The sequence below is a fragment of the Crocodylus siamensis genome, chromosome 2 (assembly GCF_052110815.1).
Source record: "Crocodylus siamensis isolate JL-2025a chromosome 2, ASM5211081v1, whole genome shotgun sequence".
Classification (NCBI taxonomy): Eukaryota; Metazoa; Chordata; order Crocodylia; family Crocodylidae; genus Crocodylus; species Crocodylus siamensis.
The window spans coordinates 272,402,505-272,421,375 of NC_143396.1; the positions used below are offsets into that span (position 1 = coordinate 272,402,505).

The 18,871-nt window shown below is 43.2% G+C and overlaps 1 protein-coding gene across 6 annotated transcripts in view; it reads left to right on the forward strand.

Annotated features, from left to right (window-relative positions):
• Positions 1 to 18,871, forward strand: part of EML1 (EMAP like 1) — a 338,018-nt gene that overhangs the window by 54,529 nt on the left and 264,618 nt on the right. For 2 of the 6 annotated variants that reach the window (XM_090034003.1, XM_090034005.1), the window contains exon 1: positions 9,724 to 9,911. The exons of 2 other annotated variants lie outside the window; for them this stretch is intronic. In XM_090034003.1, coding sequence (XP_089890129.1) covers positions 9,845 to 9,911 — 67 coding nt within the window. In that variant the 5' untranslated portion in view covers positions 9,724 to 9,844. Of the gene's footprint in view, positions 1 to 9,723; positions 9,912 to 10,382; positions 10,401 to 18,871 lie in introns of those variants that run through there. 2 more of the 6 variants (XM_090034007.1, XM_090034009.1) reach the window with 2 other exon arrangements.

The following is an 18,871-nucleotide window of genomic DNA, read 5'->3' on the forward strand; positions in this document are numbered from 1 at the left end:
ACTTCTGCAGAGCTGCTGCTTAGGTAGTCCGTCCCCAGCCTGTACCGGTGCATGGTATTGTTCTGTCCTAAGTGAACGGCTTTGCATTTCTCCTTATTGAACCTCATGAGAGTTTTTTTTTTTTTTGGTCCAAGCCTCCAATTTCTCTAACATTACCCTCCAGCGTATCTACTACTCCCACTAGCTTGGTGTCATCTACAAACTTGCTGAGAGTGTACTCCATCCCATCTTCCAGATCACTGAAGATATTAAATAAAGCCAGCCCCAGGACCGATCCCTGGAGCACTCCACTTGATACCAGCTGCCAACTAGACACTGAGCCATTTACTACTACCCTCTAAGCCTGACGACCATCCAGTGAATTTTCTATTGACCTTACAGTTCATTCATTCAACCCCTACTTCCTTAGCTTGCTTACAAGAATGTTGTGGGAGACTGTATCAAAAGCCTTGCTAAAGTCAAGGTATATGACATCCACTGCTCTCCCCGTATCCACAATGTGGCGAAATGCCGGGCTAGCGGTTCCAGCACCGCTTAGGGGAGCTGCGGGCTTTGCAGAGTTGTGCGAGCGCGCGGCTTGTGGGGCGGAATTGAGGTAGCTTTTTAGCCACCCTCGAGGTTCGCCGAGTTGGCACAAGCAGACGACTTAGAGTAAGTTGTTAGTGTCTCTTAATCTGTAGGGTGTCCATTGGTTCACGAGGTTCCAGAGCCAGCCCTTGCGTTCCAACAGTGGAGCTAGTCCAAAGCTAGGTGCGGCTGCCGGCTCTTTAAGTCCCAGAACTGGTCAACGGCTCATCGAGATGGAATGTTAGTAATAAAGTTATTACAGAGTAGATATAGAGTAAAACAAAAAGATTTTATTCACTCACCTGGCCTCACCCTCTTACAAGTAAGAGGGGAGGCCGGTTGGAACGAAGATGCAGTAGATACAAATATAGCGAGCATAGGTATGCTGTCTAAGCTACGATGAGAGGCAGTCGAAAAGTAAGTGGAGCCTCCGATGTTTCTTCAGTTACAGTATGCTGGATATAAAGGGGGTCTGTTGGTTCACGGGGTTCCAGAGCCAGCAGCTGCCGGCTCCGTAGTCCCAGAACTAGTCAACAGCTCATGAATGGGGTAGCCTAAGGGGGTCTGTTAGTTCACGGGGTTCCAGAACCAGCCCTTGCTCTCCAACAATGGAACTAGTCCAAAGCTAGGTGCAGCTGCCGGCTCCGTAGTCCCAGAACTGGTCAACAGCTCATGAACGGGATACACAGCGCAAAACTGTAACACGGTGAACCGTTGTCAGCTGTTAAATTTCCGAGGCCTTTGTCTTCGCTGGGGTACGCCCAGACAGGGAGGCTGAGAACCGGTCTGTGGGGTGATCGGGCCCACAGAGTTTTCCAGTTGTCATCTTTGCTGCTTCCTGCTTCTTTGCCTCTTTTATAGATGTTCGTTGGACTGCCTCTATGACACTAACTATAATATAGGCTAAACATACAGAGATAGGATAATTTTCTTTTACATAATAGTTACTAGGCAGATTTTCTACACAAGTTCCGTTTCTGCAATACTGACACTTTTTAGATAAGAGGTAAAATTTATAGAGAACAGGTGTAGGGCCTACTGCCAGCAGAGCATAGTACCTACCAGGCACTTGTTTAGACTAATAGTAAAACTGCAAGGCAACAAAAAGCGGTTAACAGCACAGGCCTCAAGATTACATAAATGTGAAAGTGCCACATGGCAGTTATATAAAAAAGAGAAAATAATATAAAATATATGCTTTTATACAAAGATAATATAAAACAGTTATATGCTAAATAATATAAAATAATTACACACAAAACCAGTCTTTTCATCACAGAAGGTAAGGTCAGTCAGGCATGATTTGCCCTTCATGAATCCATGCTGACTATTCCTAAGTAACCACTGCCTTCTCCTCCAAGTTTTTAGAAATGGATTCCTTGAGGACCTGCTCCATGATCTTTCCATGAACTGATGCGAGGCTAACCAGTCTGTAGTTCCCCAGATCCTCCTTCTTCCCTTTCTTAAAGATGAACACTATATTTGCCCTTTTCCAATCATCTGGGACCTCCCCCAACAGCCACAAGATTTCAAAGATAATCGCAAGTGGCTCTGCAATCACATCAACCAACTCCCCCCGACTTTCTTCAAACAGCTAACGCAAGTTTACAACTGCAGCCCTGGTTCCCATGGGGGACTTCAATTACTCTGACATCTGGGAGGGCAATACAGCAGTGCACAGGCAATCCAGGAGGTTCTTGAGGTCTTTTCTGCATCATCTGTCACTAGGTTGCCTCCCCCATTCAGTCAAGGACTCACACTTTCCCTGATCTTTCTCTTGTTGCTCATATACTTGTAGAAACCTTTCATGTAACCCTTCATGTCCCTTGCCAGCTGCAACTCCAATTTCACTTTGGTCTTCCTGATTTCATCTCTGCATGCCAGAGCAATAGTCTTATACTCTTCCCTAGTTGGAAGAATTGGACATTGGAGTTGCAGCTGTCTAAATTTCCACTTCTTATAAGCTTCTTTTTTGTGTTTTAGCTCACTGAAGAATTCTCTGCTAAGCCAAGTTGGTTATCTGCCGTACTTGCTAGTCTTCCTGTGCATTAGGATGATTCATTCCTGCACCCTTAGTAAGGTATCTTATACCCAGGTCTCCTGGACTCCTTTCCCCCTCAGACTGGCCTTTCAGGGGATCCTGTCCATCAAGTTCCCTGAGTCAGAGTATGCTTTTCTGAAGTCCAGGGTCCTTACTCTGCTGGTCTCCTTCCTTCCTTTCTTCAGGATCCTAAACTCCATCATTTTGTGGTTACTGCTGCCCAAGTTGCCATCCACTTCTGCATTTACCACCAAGTCTTCCCTTTTTGTGAGCAGCAGATCAAGGAGAGCATGACCCCTAATTGGCTTCTCCAACACTTGCACCAGGAAGTTGTCCCCAGAAACCTCCTGGATTGCCTGTGCACTACTGTATTGTCCTCCCAGATGTCAGGGTGATTGAAGTCCCCCATGGGAACCAGGGCTGCAGTCATAAACTTGCGTTAGCTGTTTGAAGAAAGTCTCATCTACCTCATCCTTCTGGTCTGATATTCTATAGCAGACCCCTACTGCGACAACAAGACATCTTGTTGCTCACTCCTCTGACCCAAACCAAAAGACTTTCAACAGGCCTGTCTCCAGTTTCATACTGGAACTCTGAGCAATCATACAGCTCTTCTACATAAAGTGCAACTCCTCCTCCACTTCTCCCTGCCTGCCCTTCCTGAACAGTTTATACCCATCCATGACAGTGCTCCAGTCATGCAAGCTGTCCCACCAACTCTGTTATTCCAATCATGTCATCAGTATATGACTATGAGGACTTCTGATTCTTTTTGCTTGTTTCCTAGGCTCCATGCATTCGTGTACAGACACCTGAGGTAAGTAGTGAATTGCCCAACTTTCTCAGGATGGATGAGAAGGCCTCCTTTGTTGCCCCTTGTGCTTCCTCCAAGTCCCCCATTTCCACACATACCTCAGGGCTTTGGCCTCCATCCCCCAGCCAACCTAGTTTTAAAGCTCTCACTAGGTTAGCAAGCCTGCCTGTGAAGATGCTCTTCCATCTCTTTATCAGGTGGATACCATCTCTTCCTAGCAATCCTTCTTCTTGGAACAATATCCTGTGTTTGAAGAAGCCATAGCCCTGCTGGTGACACCCTCTGTGCATTCATACATCAATCTGCCGGATGCCCCTGCTCCTGCCTGGACCCTTCCCCTTGATCAAAATAGAGATCACCGCCTCAGCCCCTGATCCTCTCAGGGTCGCCCCTGGCAGTATCATGGGTGCCCACATGGATGAGTAGCATGGCATAGTAGTTAGAGGGCCAGATGAGTCTCGGTAATTCTTCTGTGACAACTTGGATTTGGGCTCCAGGCAAGCAGCAGACCTCCTGAGACAATAGGTCAGGCCAGCAGATGGATGCCTCTGTCCCCTGCAGAAAGAAGTCTCCAAATTATCACTACCCATCGCTTCTCCTTAAGGCCTGGCTTCTTCCACTAATGGAACATGCTCCTGCTCCTCCTCTTCTGTTGCTAGGGCTCCATTTCTGTTCTTCAGGTAAAGCACTGCAGGCAGAGCTAAAGACTTCTGCTTGCTGCCAGAGGTCACAAGCTTCCACCTTCCTGGAAGTCCATGTCCTCTTCTTCCCTAGTGCTTCCTACCTCTTGCATATCTCAGGGAAGTACTTGGCAGATATTACCTATTATATAAGGGAAACTTGTCCATAAACCCTTTCTGATTCCTTATGGGTCTATGCTGCTAGTCACAGGGGCATGAAGAGTACTCTAACTGTAAACAAAGGGCCAGATCTAAAGGGAAAAATTACATGTGTAATATATGTAAAATAGGATTTAGGCAGTTTTAAATACACAAGTCTGAAACTGAGTTCCCAACTTTCCTTCTCTCACACAGCCCAGCAGTCCTGGAGGGTCCTAAACCTGTCAGATGCCTTTCTTTATGACCTGGGAGTTCCCTAGGGGGGCTGCTATCGTGCTTCTACACATTCCCAAAACTGCTCCAGCCAGACAAACTAGGTACTTAATTGCTGCCCAAAACCTATTCAGGATCTGGAAACTAAAATGATATTTTAATCCCAGAAAAGGCCTAATTCAGTAGTTCAGAGCAGGTCTAACACACTCCCAAAACAGAAGTAGATTCAAGGATCCCAAGTAGATGTAAGTGCCTCCCTGAATCCTTAACTCAGGCACCTGAAATCTGGAGTGATATAGGAATCCAAATACACCCTACCTGGCTTAAGGCAACTGCTATGTAGGTTTTTTTGGATCACCTTTCTGAAAGCCCAGTTATTGCCATAGACTGTTTCTGGAATGTAAGCAACTTACTCTGGATGCTGGTTTCCACCTAGGATCAGGCATTCAAAAGCTGGTCACTGCAGTAACTAATTGCCCACTATATCCTTTATTCCATCTAACCCTAAGCACTATGTTAAATTTTGTTTTAATTAAAATATATTTACAAATTCTAACATGAACGCTGTTTCCCAAGTCCAGACACCTACAGAAATGAATGCAACTCCCTTTTATCTACACATTATAGTGAATATAATCCTTTATCAGACCGTTCCAAAAACTGAACAGAACAAGGTTTTCTAAAAACCTTGGTACTGCTGAAGGGCTCTTCAAAATATAGTTACTGTATATCACATGTTGATATTTTATCTTTTACCAGCTTTTAGTGAAGTTAATATTTGCTAATGTTAATATTGACAGCCTTGGAGGATAACCTTCTCTCTCTCTTTCTCTCTCTCTCTCTCTGTCACACATACAATTGGTGCAGCATGGGCAGTGACAGTACAAGCTTCTTTGTGCTACCCTACATTGATTGACTCAAATGAAAAAAACTCTAAAAATGAAGAAGTAATTCAATCACTATAGCAAAGTGAACCTTGGCATCTGCTAAAGCTGTCCTGGAGTCCACTGAATTCTAACTGCATTAGTGTTTGTGTGTGTGGTAGACTGTTCACTATGATCCCGATTCTGATACATTTATTCACACTTGAGTAGCATTGAGTAGCATCTCACTAAAGGCAATGAAACTTCTCAAGAATGAAAGTGCCACTCATTTTGAGTATGAAGCATGCAAAATGTCTCTCTTTGTGTGGACTTCTCTCAAAATTACTGTTAAATATAAACATGATTATAATTTTATAGTTATTTTCAGTTATTTTTTTAATAGCATAACTTGTACTGCCATTGTTTCATGTTGACATTGTAAGCAGGACTCAGGATCTGAAATTACGTATTAGATGGTCTCACATTATAATGCCATACAATTGTATATGGTTTCCATAGATATGAATTATAATACTTTTGATGTGAAAGGGCCAAAGGGTTATTTTTCTGTATAACATATAATACTTCTGATATTCAGTGTTATTGCACTAGAGTAAGAAATCAAAAAGAAAAAAGGAATAAAACAGCTGTAGAATGCACTAAATATTAAAACTCACAGAAACTGTACTGTAAGTGGGTAATGAGAGCAAAATTACTTTGCCCTAAAATCAAAATAAATTCATATCAAACCTTGAAATAATAACTCTTGAAAATTCTGCTACAGGTTTATGGAAGCTCTTTTGTTCCCAGTTACTGAATAGTTATTTGCTTTCTACTACTTAGTGCTGGTGATACATAAAGAATTAAATAATACTAAAATAGAAGATTAAAAAACATGTTGTCCCAAGATAAGCAATAAACATCCATGAATTTTCAATCACCAACTTCTACCAAATAAATCAATCCCTATGTTTCGTTCAGAATGTTCCATTCCCATTTATATTAATTTTTGATTTTCCAGTGTATAAGTTTGGATCTCTATGAATCATTAAGTATATAGTTTACTGAACGGAAGATTATAAAAAAAAATTGTTAGTTGTACCACTGCCATTTCACAGATCTATTAATGAATATTTCAGTTCTATTGTTCCTTTGTGAACATTGTGATATATATATTTCATTTTGTTGTTCTGTGGTATATTTTAATAAGTTTGTAACAGGTTTACAAATCTTTGCAATGAAATTATGATACTTTTTTTATTTCTAACCTTTGACCCCTGAATATAATGGTATCATAACAGTGTCTAGAGACTTGAACTGATATCATTTTATGCCATACCATTACGCTGATTTCTTCAGCATGGGTAGCTAATTGGTTTCATTCAGGTATTAGCTTTACAGGAAATTTCAATGGTAATCAACTTAAGGTTTTAGATATTTTGCCCTCCTTTAATGGTGCTGCCCTTGCCTCAGTTTCATATTTAATTTTCTAAATACATTTTAATTGCCAATCTTTAAACCAGAGTTGTGCCTCCATTTTGTCCCTTTTTCTAGATGTTGTGAAAAGTATTGGCTCCTCATTTCCAAAACCTCTGTAGTCCTGAGGTTTTATTGCAGGTTATCTTGCTGACAGTAGATCATTTACCACCAAGGTAATATTTGGGATGCAGTTCTTCATGGTAACTAGTATTGTAATTGGATCTCTACAGACCTCTATAGAAATTGTTTTGGCATTAGAATCACACCTCATAATGAGATTTTTATAGATTCATACTGAAAATGTTTGACATCATAATGAAATATAGATAACAGCTGCATTGACATCTCACTGAGAACAGAGTAATTATGTTAAACCTGGTTCTAGTTAATGGGAAATTAGCATATTAAAACAATTTTCAGGCTTAAAAAGAGAAAATAATCTAAAAATTGCACAAATGTTTTAAAACTCTCCATTAGAACTTGTATTAAACCTGAAAAATACTTTCCTGTGCCTACATATTAGATATATGTATATCTATGAAAGGAAGCATGTTTCTCTAAAGAACCCAGCAGCTGGATGGACTGTGCATATCTGTGAGAGGGCTCTAAAGACCTGTATTCATTTTGCAAGCAACCAAGAATTTATTGCAGATTTAAAATGTTATTATTTTAATCTATTGTATTTGATACAACTGAAAGTCACTCCCCCCCTTATAATTATATATAATTATAAGTTTTTATAATTAGGCTACTTTTTTTTTAATTCTGTAACCTGTGGCCATACAATACATGGCTGTTTTTCTTAGATATCACAAGCTTAGCAAAATCAGGCTGGGAAAATACTTGGATAGATTTCCTAGGATTTACAAGGAGTGTCATTAGTGATTCAAGAGGTGACACTTTTCTCTCTGAATTAGTACTGAATTCTTCTGTGACATCAGTTCAGTACGGTCTTCTCTTCTCCAAACTAAACAAGCCAGTTCCCTCAGCCTTTCCTCATAAGTCTTACGTCCCAGCCCCCTAACCATTTTCATTGCCCTCCACTGGATTCTCTCCAATTTGTCCGCATCCTTTCTGTAGTGGGAGGCCCAAAGCTGGACACAGTACTGCAGATGTGACCTCCCCAGTGCTGAATAGAGGGGAATAACCACATCGCTTGATCTGCTGGCAACGCTCCTACTAATGCAGCCCAGAATACCATTAGCCTTCTTCACAGCAAGGCCACACTGTTGACTGATATTCAGCTTATCCACTGTCGTTGCTGGGTCATTTTCTGTAGCACTGCAGTCCCCAGCCTATACCGGTGCATGGGACTGTTTCATCCTAAGTGCAGGAATTTGCACTTGTCTTTACTGAACTTTGTGGGATTTCTTTTGGTCCAGTCCTCCAATTTGTCTAGGTCTCTCTGAATCCTAACCCTACTTTCCAGTGAATCTGCTACTCCTTCCAGTTTGGCATCATCCACAGACTTGCTGAGGAGGGTGCACTCCATCCCATCCTCTAGAAATGATCTATGTACAGGACTCACCCCTGCAATTAGATGCACATGGTGGAAGTCTCCAGCACGGAGCAACTGGAAGGACTGAGCCTAGAACATACCTACTTCAGGTTCTAAACCGCTTTGGAAACCTCCAAGATGAAAAATACTATTAATGCAAGAAGTTGTTATCATCCCTGTTTCCAGTGGTAAACGTGGAAGTCAACATGGCTTTGTTCACTACCATTTTTTTGCATCTTTAATAGAGAAGTTGCAGTGAAAATAGTGCTCCACATTTCACATCCTTAGCGAAATCGACACCGGATCCTCTTCTGCCAGCACTCAGATACCACTATAAGCAGACATTATCAAGAGTCAGAGACTCCTATGAGCAAGAGCCATCCTTACTTTTCTAGCAAGGATTAGAGAACTATAGCTGCAACCTCATCACAAGTCATTTCAACTACAGATGGATTATTACCTCATCACAAGTAATTAGGACTACATTACAAGTTGGAAGGGTCACAAGACAATATGTTCTCTCACAGACCCAGAGGGAGGCAGCCTTCCATCTTCAGCTCCCTCTGTGCAAAAATGAAGTTTCTTTCCTACCTATGGGGACTTTTTACCATCTTGTACCCAGAGGTGACCCAAGCAGGGTGTGGGGCCCGGGCCAGATCAGCCCGAGGCAGCAGGCAGTGGCAGATTCAGCGGTGGGGGGGGGCCAAGCAGCTGGACGTGAAGCCGCAGCTGCTCTGCCGGGCTCCACAGGGCTCCCCCAAAGCGCAGGGCCTGGAGTGGTCCCCCCCGATTCACCCCCGCCCCCCCCCCCCAGGGACAGCCCTGCTTGTACCATCTGTACTTTCCCCAGAGCCTGACCAAGTGATCCCGAAAGCTTGCAGAAAAGGACAATTTTCCAGCGATTTCCCAGCTTCTCTAGCAAAAGGTATCGTGGGAACCAAGAGTCCTAGTTATTTTGTATGCCTACAGTTCCTGATGGCAGCTCCGGCCATGGCTTTCTTTGAGCCTTTGACACGCAATAAGTTTAAACACCAAGAAGAACAACACGACTTCCCAAGCCCCTCGGAGGCACCGCTGCGCGGCGGGCTCCGTCCTGCAGTCTCAGAGGAACCATCCCCGAGGGCAGCGGGGAGGGGGCCTAGAGACGAGATCCTGCGGCCGCACAGGTGCAGGCGGCGCGCACCCTTCCTCCATCCCGGCGAGGGCGGCAGTGGACGGCGGAGGCCGGGCCGCCGCCCGCCCGCCAAGGGCAGAACAATACCCGGGTTTCTCGGCCGGCCGCCGGGGACGAGGGGCCGCTCCTCGCACTTGCTTTTGGCCCCGCCCCGCCGCGCGGAGGAGAGGGGAGGAGGCCCCGCCCCCGCCCGGCACAGGCTGGCTCCGCCCCGCAGCGGGGGCGGCGTTGCCATGGAGACCGGAGGCAGGCGGCAGCCCGGGCCAGGCCCGCACGGCTGAAGGAGGCGGCGGCGGGGAGTGAGGGAGGGTGGCACCGCGGGGACACAGGGCGGGAGGCCGGAGCGCGGCGCCGGGATGGAGGACGGCTTTTCCAGCTACAGCAGCCTCTACGACACCTCCTCGCTGCTGCAGTTCTGCAATGGTACGAGCGGGGGGGCCGGGCGGGGCCGCCCCGCGGGGACTGGCGGGTAACGTGTGTCCGCGCCGCCGGAGCGGCTCCAACTGACACGTGTTTATTTCGCGGCCGGGACGGGCTGCTTGGTCCGGCGGGCACCCGGGGCCGGGCCCGAGGGTTGGGCTCGGCTCGCAGGAGGGAGGGAGGGAGCAGAAAGGCGGGGCTGCCCTCAGTAGGAGCTGCGGGTGGGTTGCGGCTGCGGGCGGGTGGCGGGGCCGGAGCTGCCCCTGCGGTGCCTGTCTCGAAAGTTTGCCCGCTGGTCGGGGCAGCAGGGAGGGCTCCTCTTCCTGCCTCTGGTCCCGGCTCGATTCCAGCTGGTGGGGTGGTCGGAGCCCAGGAAATGAGGGCTGGAAGGGACCTCATGTGTCCAGTCGCCTGTTCAGAGTAGAAGGGAGGAGGATTCACGTGTGCTGGGAGGACAGGGATGATCCTGCCTCAGGCGGGCGATCGGACTAGGTGAGCTCCGGGGGCCCCTTCCAGCCCGGCTTCTCCGGGATCCTGTGATGGTGACAGCTGCTTGAGACGGAGCGGGGCTATCTCTCACAACAGTCAGCTTGATAAATCCTGGCTGAAAAAAATAACCCACCCCCGGAGCTGGTGGGGAATCCTAATGCTTGTGGAATGTAGGGAAATACAAATCGTTTTTTTCAAAGTATTGAGAAGACTTTATATAAACCATATGATTCATATACTGTGCTATATCCACTTCATTTTCTGCAGCTCTCAAAATAAAAATCTCCCACTGTTAATGCTGTACAGCTAGCAGTTATGTTTTAGGATTTATACTTTCCCCAATGACAAGTTGCCTTGTAGAGCCAAATTTATGAGTTGTTTTCCTTGTAGAGTCCTCCTCTTAGTCTCCTTATTCAATGGGAGGACCGTTACTCTCACTGCTCACATATGTGTATGATCTCAAGTCTCACAGCTATCACCTAGCTTGGCTTGGCATGTGGGTATATTGTTGTGAATATAAACATGCAGTATGTAACTGTGCTACACAGAACTTTAAAATCTTAGTTCCTTCTATTTTGCAATTTAAAGTGTGATCTTGGAGAAAGTATTTTCTGCTTCTTTTCTAATATAAGATGTGTAGGTATTTATTTAAATTGTGTAATAGCAGACCTCTTGTTTAATGGAACTGGTGGCTATGATTTTGAAACGCAGAAGAAGTAGCTCAATCCTTCAGCCTTTCCTCATAGGAATTAATTATCATTAAAACTAATATACATGAGGAAAGACAAGAGGATTGGACTGATGGACTCTTCCCAAATAATGCAGAGAGGCGCAGCTGACCCATAAGAAAACAGTACAGATAGCCAGTGAGGTTGCTGCATTTGAAAGATGAGAGGAAGATTACTTTGTGGGAAAGTGGGAACCTCTTGCAAGACTAATGAGTGGTATGAAGCATTGAGTAAAGAGAGAAAGAAGGAATGTGCAAGAAGATTGGAGACAGCATAGACAAAAGCTGGGAGAGAGATGAAGAGAGAAGTGGCTTTGAGTATTAGGAAGATTATATAGAGCACATCTTGAAATTGACTGATTTTGGAAAGAGTGAGATGTGAAGAGGACTAAGTAGACCTTGCAAAGACGATCAGTGCATATTGCAGGATTTTCTCTGTTGCTTATAGAGAAGAAAGGATTTTTTTTTTTGTATTATAAGTGAAGAAATAATGGGATTTACTATTTCCTAGAATTGAAGGATATAGAGAAGAAAGAGCATTAGAGTGGAATACATTAGTAGAGAGGACAGTGGAGTTATCAAGCTCATTAAAGAAAGGAGGATAGGTAGGAAAAGAGAACTTTAGTGTCAATTTATCCATTAGCTTTGTATCTATAAATGAGGGAATAAGTTAATTTCATTATCATTTGAACAAAGAAAGTATCCCTTTATCCTTTGCATTTTACAGGATGAAGGCAGGGTAGAGATTTACCTTACAGACTAGCTGAATCAGAGATGCATAAGCATTTATGAGCAAGAGCTTACTTCATTTGACGTTAATGCATCCTGATTTCGTTACTCTGTAAGGTGCATTTCTACCCTGTCTTCTGCCTGACTTCAGACTAACATGGCTAACTACTTTTCCAGCGGGTCATGGATTTTGAAGGGTATACACTTTGATTTTCATTGCGTTAATGAGAGTGTTAGTCAATTATGGATGTTATTTCTTGGTCTCCTGATAGCTCACTGTTAATACCTTGAGCAAGTTACTTCCTTCTGGGCATGTCTGCATGTGAAATTAATTTGATGCAGAAAAACTCCTATACAATCTGCACCGGAGTTTATTCCCCCTGGGTGTGGCATTTACACATGCACATGGGACTGCAGCACACTGAGCCAGGGCAGCACAGCCCTAGCTGGCAAAGGACCTAGGGGGTCAGTTTGCAAGCCTGGAGCTGCCCTGCCTTGGCTCAGCATACTAGAGAGGGGCTGGCTGGGGCATAAGGGTGCTACAGTGCAGGGCTAGCTGGCAGGCAGCCCTGCACTATAGCACCCTTGTGCTCCAGCCAGCCCTGATCACCGTCTACACGTGCATTGCAGCAGAGTAAATAACTCCACTAGAGGTGTACTAATACATCAGTCTATTGTATTGGTACCAATAAAGGGAAAACTGAAATTATCAGCAATCAGGTTTTTTTTTTGGCTGATGTGGTTGATAATGTCGCTGATAAACGCCGCGTGCATGCGTGCAGCTGCAGCATTCACGTGTCCAGCCTGGCAGCTTGGTAAGTCTGTTGGGGGGGATTTGCCCAGTCAGGGTGTGGTGGGGCACCAGAGTTGCAAGTGGTTCAACTGGGGGGGGGTCTTGGGGTACTTCCTGCTACTGCACGCACCCCTGGGGGAGGTATGGGGGCATGTGCCCCCCAGATCTGTGTGTGGGGCAAGGGTGGGCTGTGGGCTAGAGGTGGCACTGGACTTTTCCCAGGGTGGGGGTAGGGGGCTGGGCTAGGGCTGTACTTGGGCTGGGCGGTGCTGGGAAGGGGGGCTACAGGTCCCCCATAGCCCCTCTCCCAGTACTGCTGCCATCCACCCCAAGCACAGCCCAGGCCAAGGCCCCCCACACTAGGAAGAACCCAGCCCTGGCTCTGAGTGCACAGTGGGCAGCCTGTCTTCACTCTACCCCACTCCCTCCCTCACTGAAGGAGCCTTAGTTTGCCCCTGCCCCGGTGCCCCTTCTCTTCCCCCCCGTTCCGTCCCCCTCCCAACAGATTTACCAGCCCGACACTGCTCTCCAAGCTGCCTGGCTGCATGTCAGGAATTGGATTGGTATTGACTGATATGGCTCGCTAATAATTTGTCTTTGGTATTGGCCCAAAAGATCTTTATTGATGCACCTTTATGTTCCACCATAGAATAGTACTTGTGTTGGGCAGTACTATCCTACAGCAGAGTTAATTAGTTTACTCCAATCTAATAGCACCATTCGTGTAGATGGTGACACTTTACTGCAGAGCTAATTAGGCAACTCCACAGTAAGCATCTTTTGTGGATGTGCCCTCTGTGTTACTTCCCTTATCTGTAAACTGGAAGCAATAGGCAAGGTGGTGAACCTGAGGCATGTATGCTATGAATGGTGTGTGGCACTCAGTATACAGGGAAAGTGACTGGCAGCACAGCAGTCTATAGGGCAAGAAACAAAGAGTAGGATATTTGGCATGGAGCAGAAAGTGGAGCAGCTGATCAGGCAAGAAGCAGAAAGCAGAGCATGAAGGATAGGGGCTAACTTGTGTACATGTCTGCCAAAAAGGTTGGTCCTTGCTGAAAGAGCATATTCTGTTGTAAGTTAGTTTGCAAATTAGTTTCTTATAAAGATAGAGTAAGGTAGATGGAGTAAGAGAAAGAAAACATGAAGGATCATCTGCTAGTAAAATGAAGCCATACGCTGTCTCTAGATAGCCCTGTTGGTAGTGACTGGAAAAGTCATAGAAAAATTATTAGCTCTAGGGGAGGAGAAATAAATTAGTTTCTGCTCAGGTTCATGTGGTTGTGATCACTTTCAGTTGTTTATGTTCCAGTTTATAGCCATCTTAAGTGGTCATTTTCTGCAATCATTTATAATCACAATATAAAAGAAATTGTCTGCTCTTACATCTTTGGTTATCCAGCATCAATTGGAAAAACTGGAACAAATGGAATAAATATACCCACCAGTCTTACAACCAGTCTTCTACCTAGACGAAGATAAATGTTTTAGCAGTATGAACAAGAAAATCAAATCCAGACACCAGGGTCCTTATGGGCAAGTGTCTTGCTGAGAAGCCTTGCCCTTGAAACTTTAGTTCCTTGGCCAGTGGGAACTGCAGCAGTATTGCATGATATTGGATGAGTGCAGGAATTAGCTGTGTGAGGTAGATTTTCTCTGCCTTTAAGTCATTAGTTCAGATTTACCATTGGTTGATAGTGACTGCATGTTTCTCACATTTGCTTTCAGGAAGTCCATTACATGAATTTGGCCATAACTCACTTCTCAGTAGACAGACGTGTGCCTCAGAATATCTTCTTAATTGCATGAGTGCATAAGTGGCACTACTGATGCTCTTGTTAATCCCAGCACAGGGTAAACACCAAACAGAACTCTCTTGTGTCTCATCTCTAAACCCATTCTCACTAGGGCAGGAGCACATCTTGAGCTTGGTTGGAAGTTATTTTGAGGGGATGGGGGGGCTCGCTTGGAAGATTGCTGTGAGAATGTGGGCTCGCTTGGAAGTTTTGTTGTATGTGTGTGCAAGCTTGGAAGATTGCTGTATGTGTGTGCTCGCTTGGAAGTTTTGCTCTGTGTGTGTGTGTGTGTGTGTGCTTGGCAGTTTTGCTCTGTGTGCATGTGTTTGTGTGTGTGCTTGCTTCTAAGGTTTGGGGAAGAGTGTATATGTTTTGTAGCTTGGTAGCCATAGTCGCTAACCTTATTCTTTATTGTAAAAATGTTAATAGATGAAACTTTGTCCTTTTTGGTTTCATCAGTTGCTTCATTATCTGTTTAAATAAGGTCTCTTTACCTGAAAACAAGAAAGAATTGGGCTTGTGATACCTGGTGCCACAAGATGTTGAAGATGACTAGGATACTAGATTTCTTTTCATTGGATGCTGATGCTCTCTCGGTGAAGCTGGTTCCAATATGGAGGGCCATGTAAAGCCTTTTCCAGCATGCCGTGAAAGCAGTTTAGGGGCTTTTTACTCTGACACAACACTGTAACTGTTAAATGTGGGCCAGTCAGACAGTATCTCAATTTAATTTCAAGGGTAGACTTTTTGTATGTATTGCTGCATATAACCACTTAGAATTGCTGATTGATCCACATGAGAACTGGAAAATGTTTAAAAATAGAATCTGTGAATTTCCAGAAATGACATATGTTCCAAGAACCTGAAAAAAGGCTTTCATAAACTCTAATAAAATATATCTTTATATGTTAGTGGGATGCAGAATAAAGTGAGTATGAGCCTGCCTCCGTATAATTAACTATTTATTCCTAGCTCATAAATTATTATACACTAGCTCATGTGTAGACATTGGTAGTGTTAATTCTAGTGTTTTATAATTGTCTAAAAAGAATAGCCAAGAAAAGACAGCATCCAGATATGGAAGAATTCTCCCATAATAAGCATCCCTCAACAGGGATTCAGTGTCAGTGTCAATAGTATGGCGTGAAACCCCTACTCAGGTATTTTATCATGAATAAAACAACATAAGAATTGTAAATTAAAGCATTGGGCTCTCACTAGGAAATCATTTTTTATCTTATCTTTTGAGAAGTTGCTTTAAATGTAATAGTTATTTACAAAGTCAGTAAAATATCTGTTTTAATTTCTAATTAAATATGTAAAATTTAATTTTTTTCACTGAAGTCTAAAATGCATTTGGACAATTTCGGCTTGATTTAAAATGTTAAAATAAGTGTATTAAAGTGTAAAACCATGTTGTTCTATAGTATACATCCTAATAGATTTTATACAGACTTTTCTTGGAAATTTAAGGTTAAATATTTCAATTTGGTAATTAAATTACTTTTTTTTTTATCTTTAGGAGCTCTGGCTGTACTAAAGATTTTTTTATAACTCTCTTGTCAGTCTAGGAAAAGAGATGGGAAGGAGTAAATAGGAAAGTTGCCCCTAATCATCTACTTAGAATTTTATTTTACTGTGGAGTTTGTTGTTTGCAAGGATGACATTAATTATACCACACAAAGCAACTGATCATAGATGGGACAAATTTTGGCTCAGGCTGTTCATTGTCCATGAAACTAAATTTAAAATGCTCCTCCATTACATGATTAAACGTGGAAGTAGCTCCCTGGGGATTTTTAGGGAGATGGGATGGGGATAATGATATGTTAGCATGATTTCATTGAATTAGTTCTTTGGAAAGTAATTAAGTGAGATTGCCCACACTCCATTACTTTCAATGAGTAAAATTTGACATGGTCCATCATTTTCTTGTCTTCCTTTGAAATGACCTATTATTGAATAAATATAATCTGCTTGTACAAAATCTTGTATCAGAAATCTCTAGCAATGTTTTCTAATACTGTATAATATGGAAACCAATTACCTTCTTGAGTTTTAAATCTGAAATAAACATCGGGTGGTAATATACAATTTGCATTCATTAATGGTACAGCTACTATATTTGCTTGCAAAATTATGTAAATCTCTGCTGGGCAGGAGGGAAATAAAGTATTTTCTATGTTTAATTATACCTTTATAATCTGGTAGACTACAAATTTACGTTTGAAATAAATTCTTACTTGCATGTGCCATTTCACACTTAATAAATATCAAAGCTGTCTGGGCATCGTATTTTGTGTTTGAAGTACTTTTCAGCATTCTCTAGAGCCAAATTCTCAAAGCCTAGGTTTCTAAATTTGGACCCATATCTCAGTTGGTTGAAAATAGACACATTTGTGTGTGTAGCTAGAGGAGAGAGGCAAATTTATGCTTAGAGCTTGTTAAGTATTTATGAATAATTTTGACAAATATTGGTATTACGTTGCTTGAAAGTTTTCAAATTTCAATCTTATATTTTTTTCTAAAACACTTTCGAAACCTGAAATTCCTAGCTGCAATTTTTTTACACAGGATATGGATGAGGGACAGATGACACATGAGAAGCCAGTACCACGCTTAGTAAGAATATTACATTCTTCCTTTGCCAGCAAAGTGAAACTATATATAGGTCTAATGAGCTAAAGAAAGAGCCCTGAATAGTGAACTCCCAAATTCAGATGCTGCTTTGAATCTTTTCTGTAAAAGTACGATCAGCTTTTCTGAATAATTCATTGTCGGGCCTAGCAAGAATGTCAGTTTTTACTCCCAGCCCTGAACTGAACACACAGTTCAAAGCATGTTAATAGCTTGGTCCTATAGGCTTTGGCATGCACTGTACACCAGGGAGGGAGAGAGCCTGATGGGTTAGAGATAAGAGTGAGGTCTAATACAAGATAGGTTTTCTGGGTTGCCTGGATAGCTCACTGGGGGCAAGAAGGACTTTATCTGAACTGATAGGAACCTAAAAAAATCAGATGTTGCTCAGATTCAGGCTAGTTTTTATTAGAACAATTTTTCTAGCTCTGTTTGTCACAGCATTGGTATATGTCTGCACTGTGTTTTTTCACATGTAGCCCACAATTATAGGTCACTGACAACTGCGGGTATTCATCTGAAAAATCAGGCTGCTTTTATGTATGCCCCTAAATCTGAATTCTGAAACACAGTTTGAGGCAAGTTTTATTCATGACTCATGTGTCCACATTGAATAAAACAAACGGACAGAACCCAAACACCATTTTTTTTATAAGCTGACTTTTCTTACCCAAAGGTAACCCAATGCAAATAGCTGTTAGGGGCAGGATTCTAGCCCCTGACCAAAGTCAGTGGGAATTTTGTCACTGGTTTTACTAGCGCTGGGATTCACCTTCTGAAGTCAGTGGTAAAACTCCCACTGATTTTTAGGGCCAGGTTTCTACCCATAATTTCCAGTCTTAATGACAATACCTACCACTGTGTTTCAGCTAGATGGGTGCTTTACATTTTACTTCCTGTCCTGAACAGCTGCTGTGTATCATCCCAGAAGTTGCTGTGTGTCAGTGTGGAAGGAAGTGATATCCTCTATGTATTGCTATTTTAAAATATTTTGGAATTCAGTAGGATGAAAAGTTTTAATATTCCTGTTGTAGAAAAGCACTTTAACATAAGCTTACATGCTCTCTCCTGAATAGAAGTGCTTTTCTGAATTGTTGAATGGTAAGTGCAGGGGTAGTGAGAAAACACTTTAAAAAAATAGAAAAGAAGAAATGCACTTGATTTATGGTGTTGTCACTTTTTAAACCATTTATATTATGTATTTACTTTTATTTGTAAAGATATTAAGCTCTTAGTAATGATGCTCCTGTCTTCTTTTAGCATGATACTTATTCTGTAGTAACTGCAATTCTGTCTTTAGCAAGAGATGAGGAGATGGCCAAGTTTTTAATACAGATTATGGAGTTTATGGTATAACAGATGTGGAATTTTGAAAATTTGCTGTATATTATCTTGAGAAGAGAGCGTTAATAATGCAAATAAGTTATTTTGGGGCTTTGATTGAAGTGGTAATTCTGTTGGTCCAAAGACTTGAATCAGAATTATTTTTCAGTAACTGGTACATCATACTGAAGATGGGCTTTGTGATGGAAAATGAAGAGCCATAGTTTCATGTACAGCAAAGAGTCATAGGTTAGACCGGGGGTTTTCAAGTTTTTTTAGTCTAAGTACCCCCAGCGGCTGGACACTGAGCATGGTGGGGTGTGGGATGGCACGTGGCAGGACACCAAGCAGGGAGGTGGAGACGGTGCACAGGTGGGTGGGGATGGAGCGCCGCCACCTCCCAGGAGAAGGGCCAGGGCGGGGTGAGGGCAGCAGTGTCCCTGTGCAGGGTGGGGAAGCTCACCGGGCT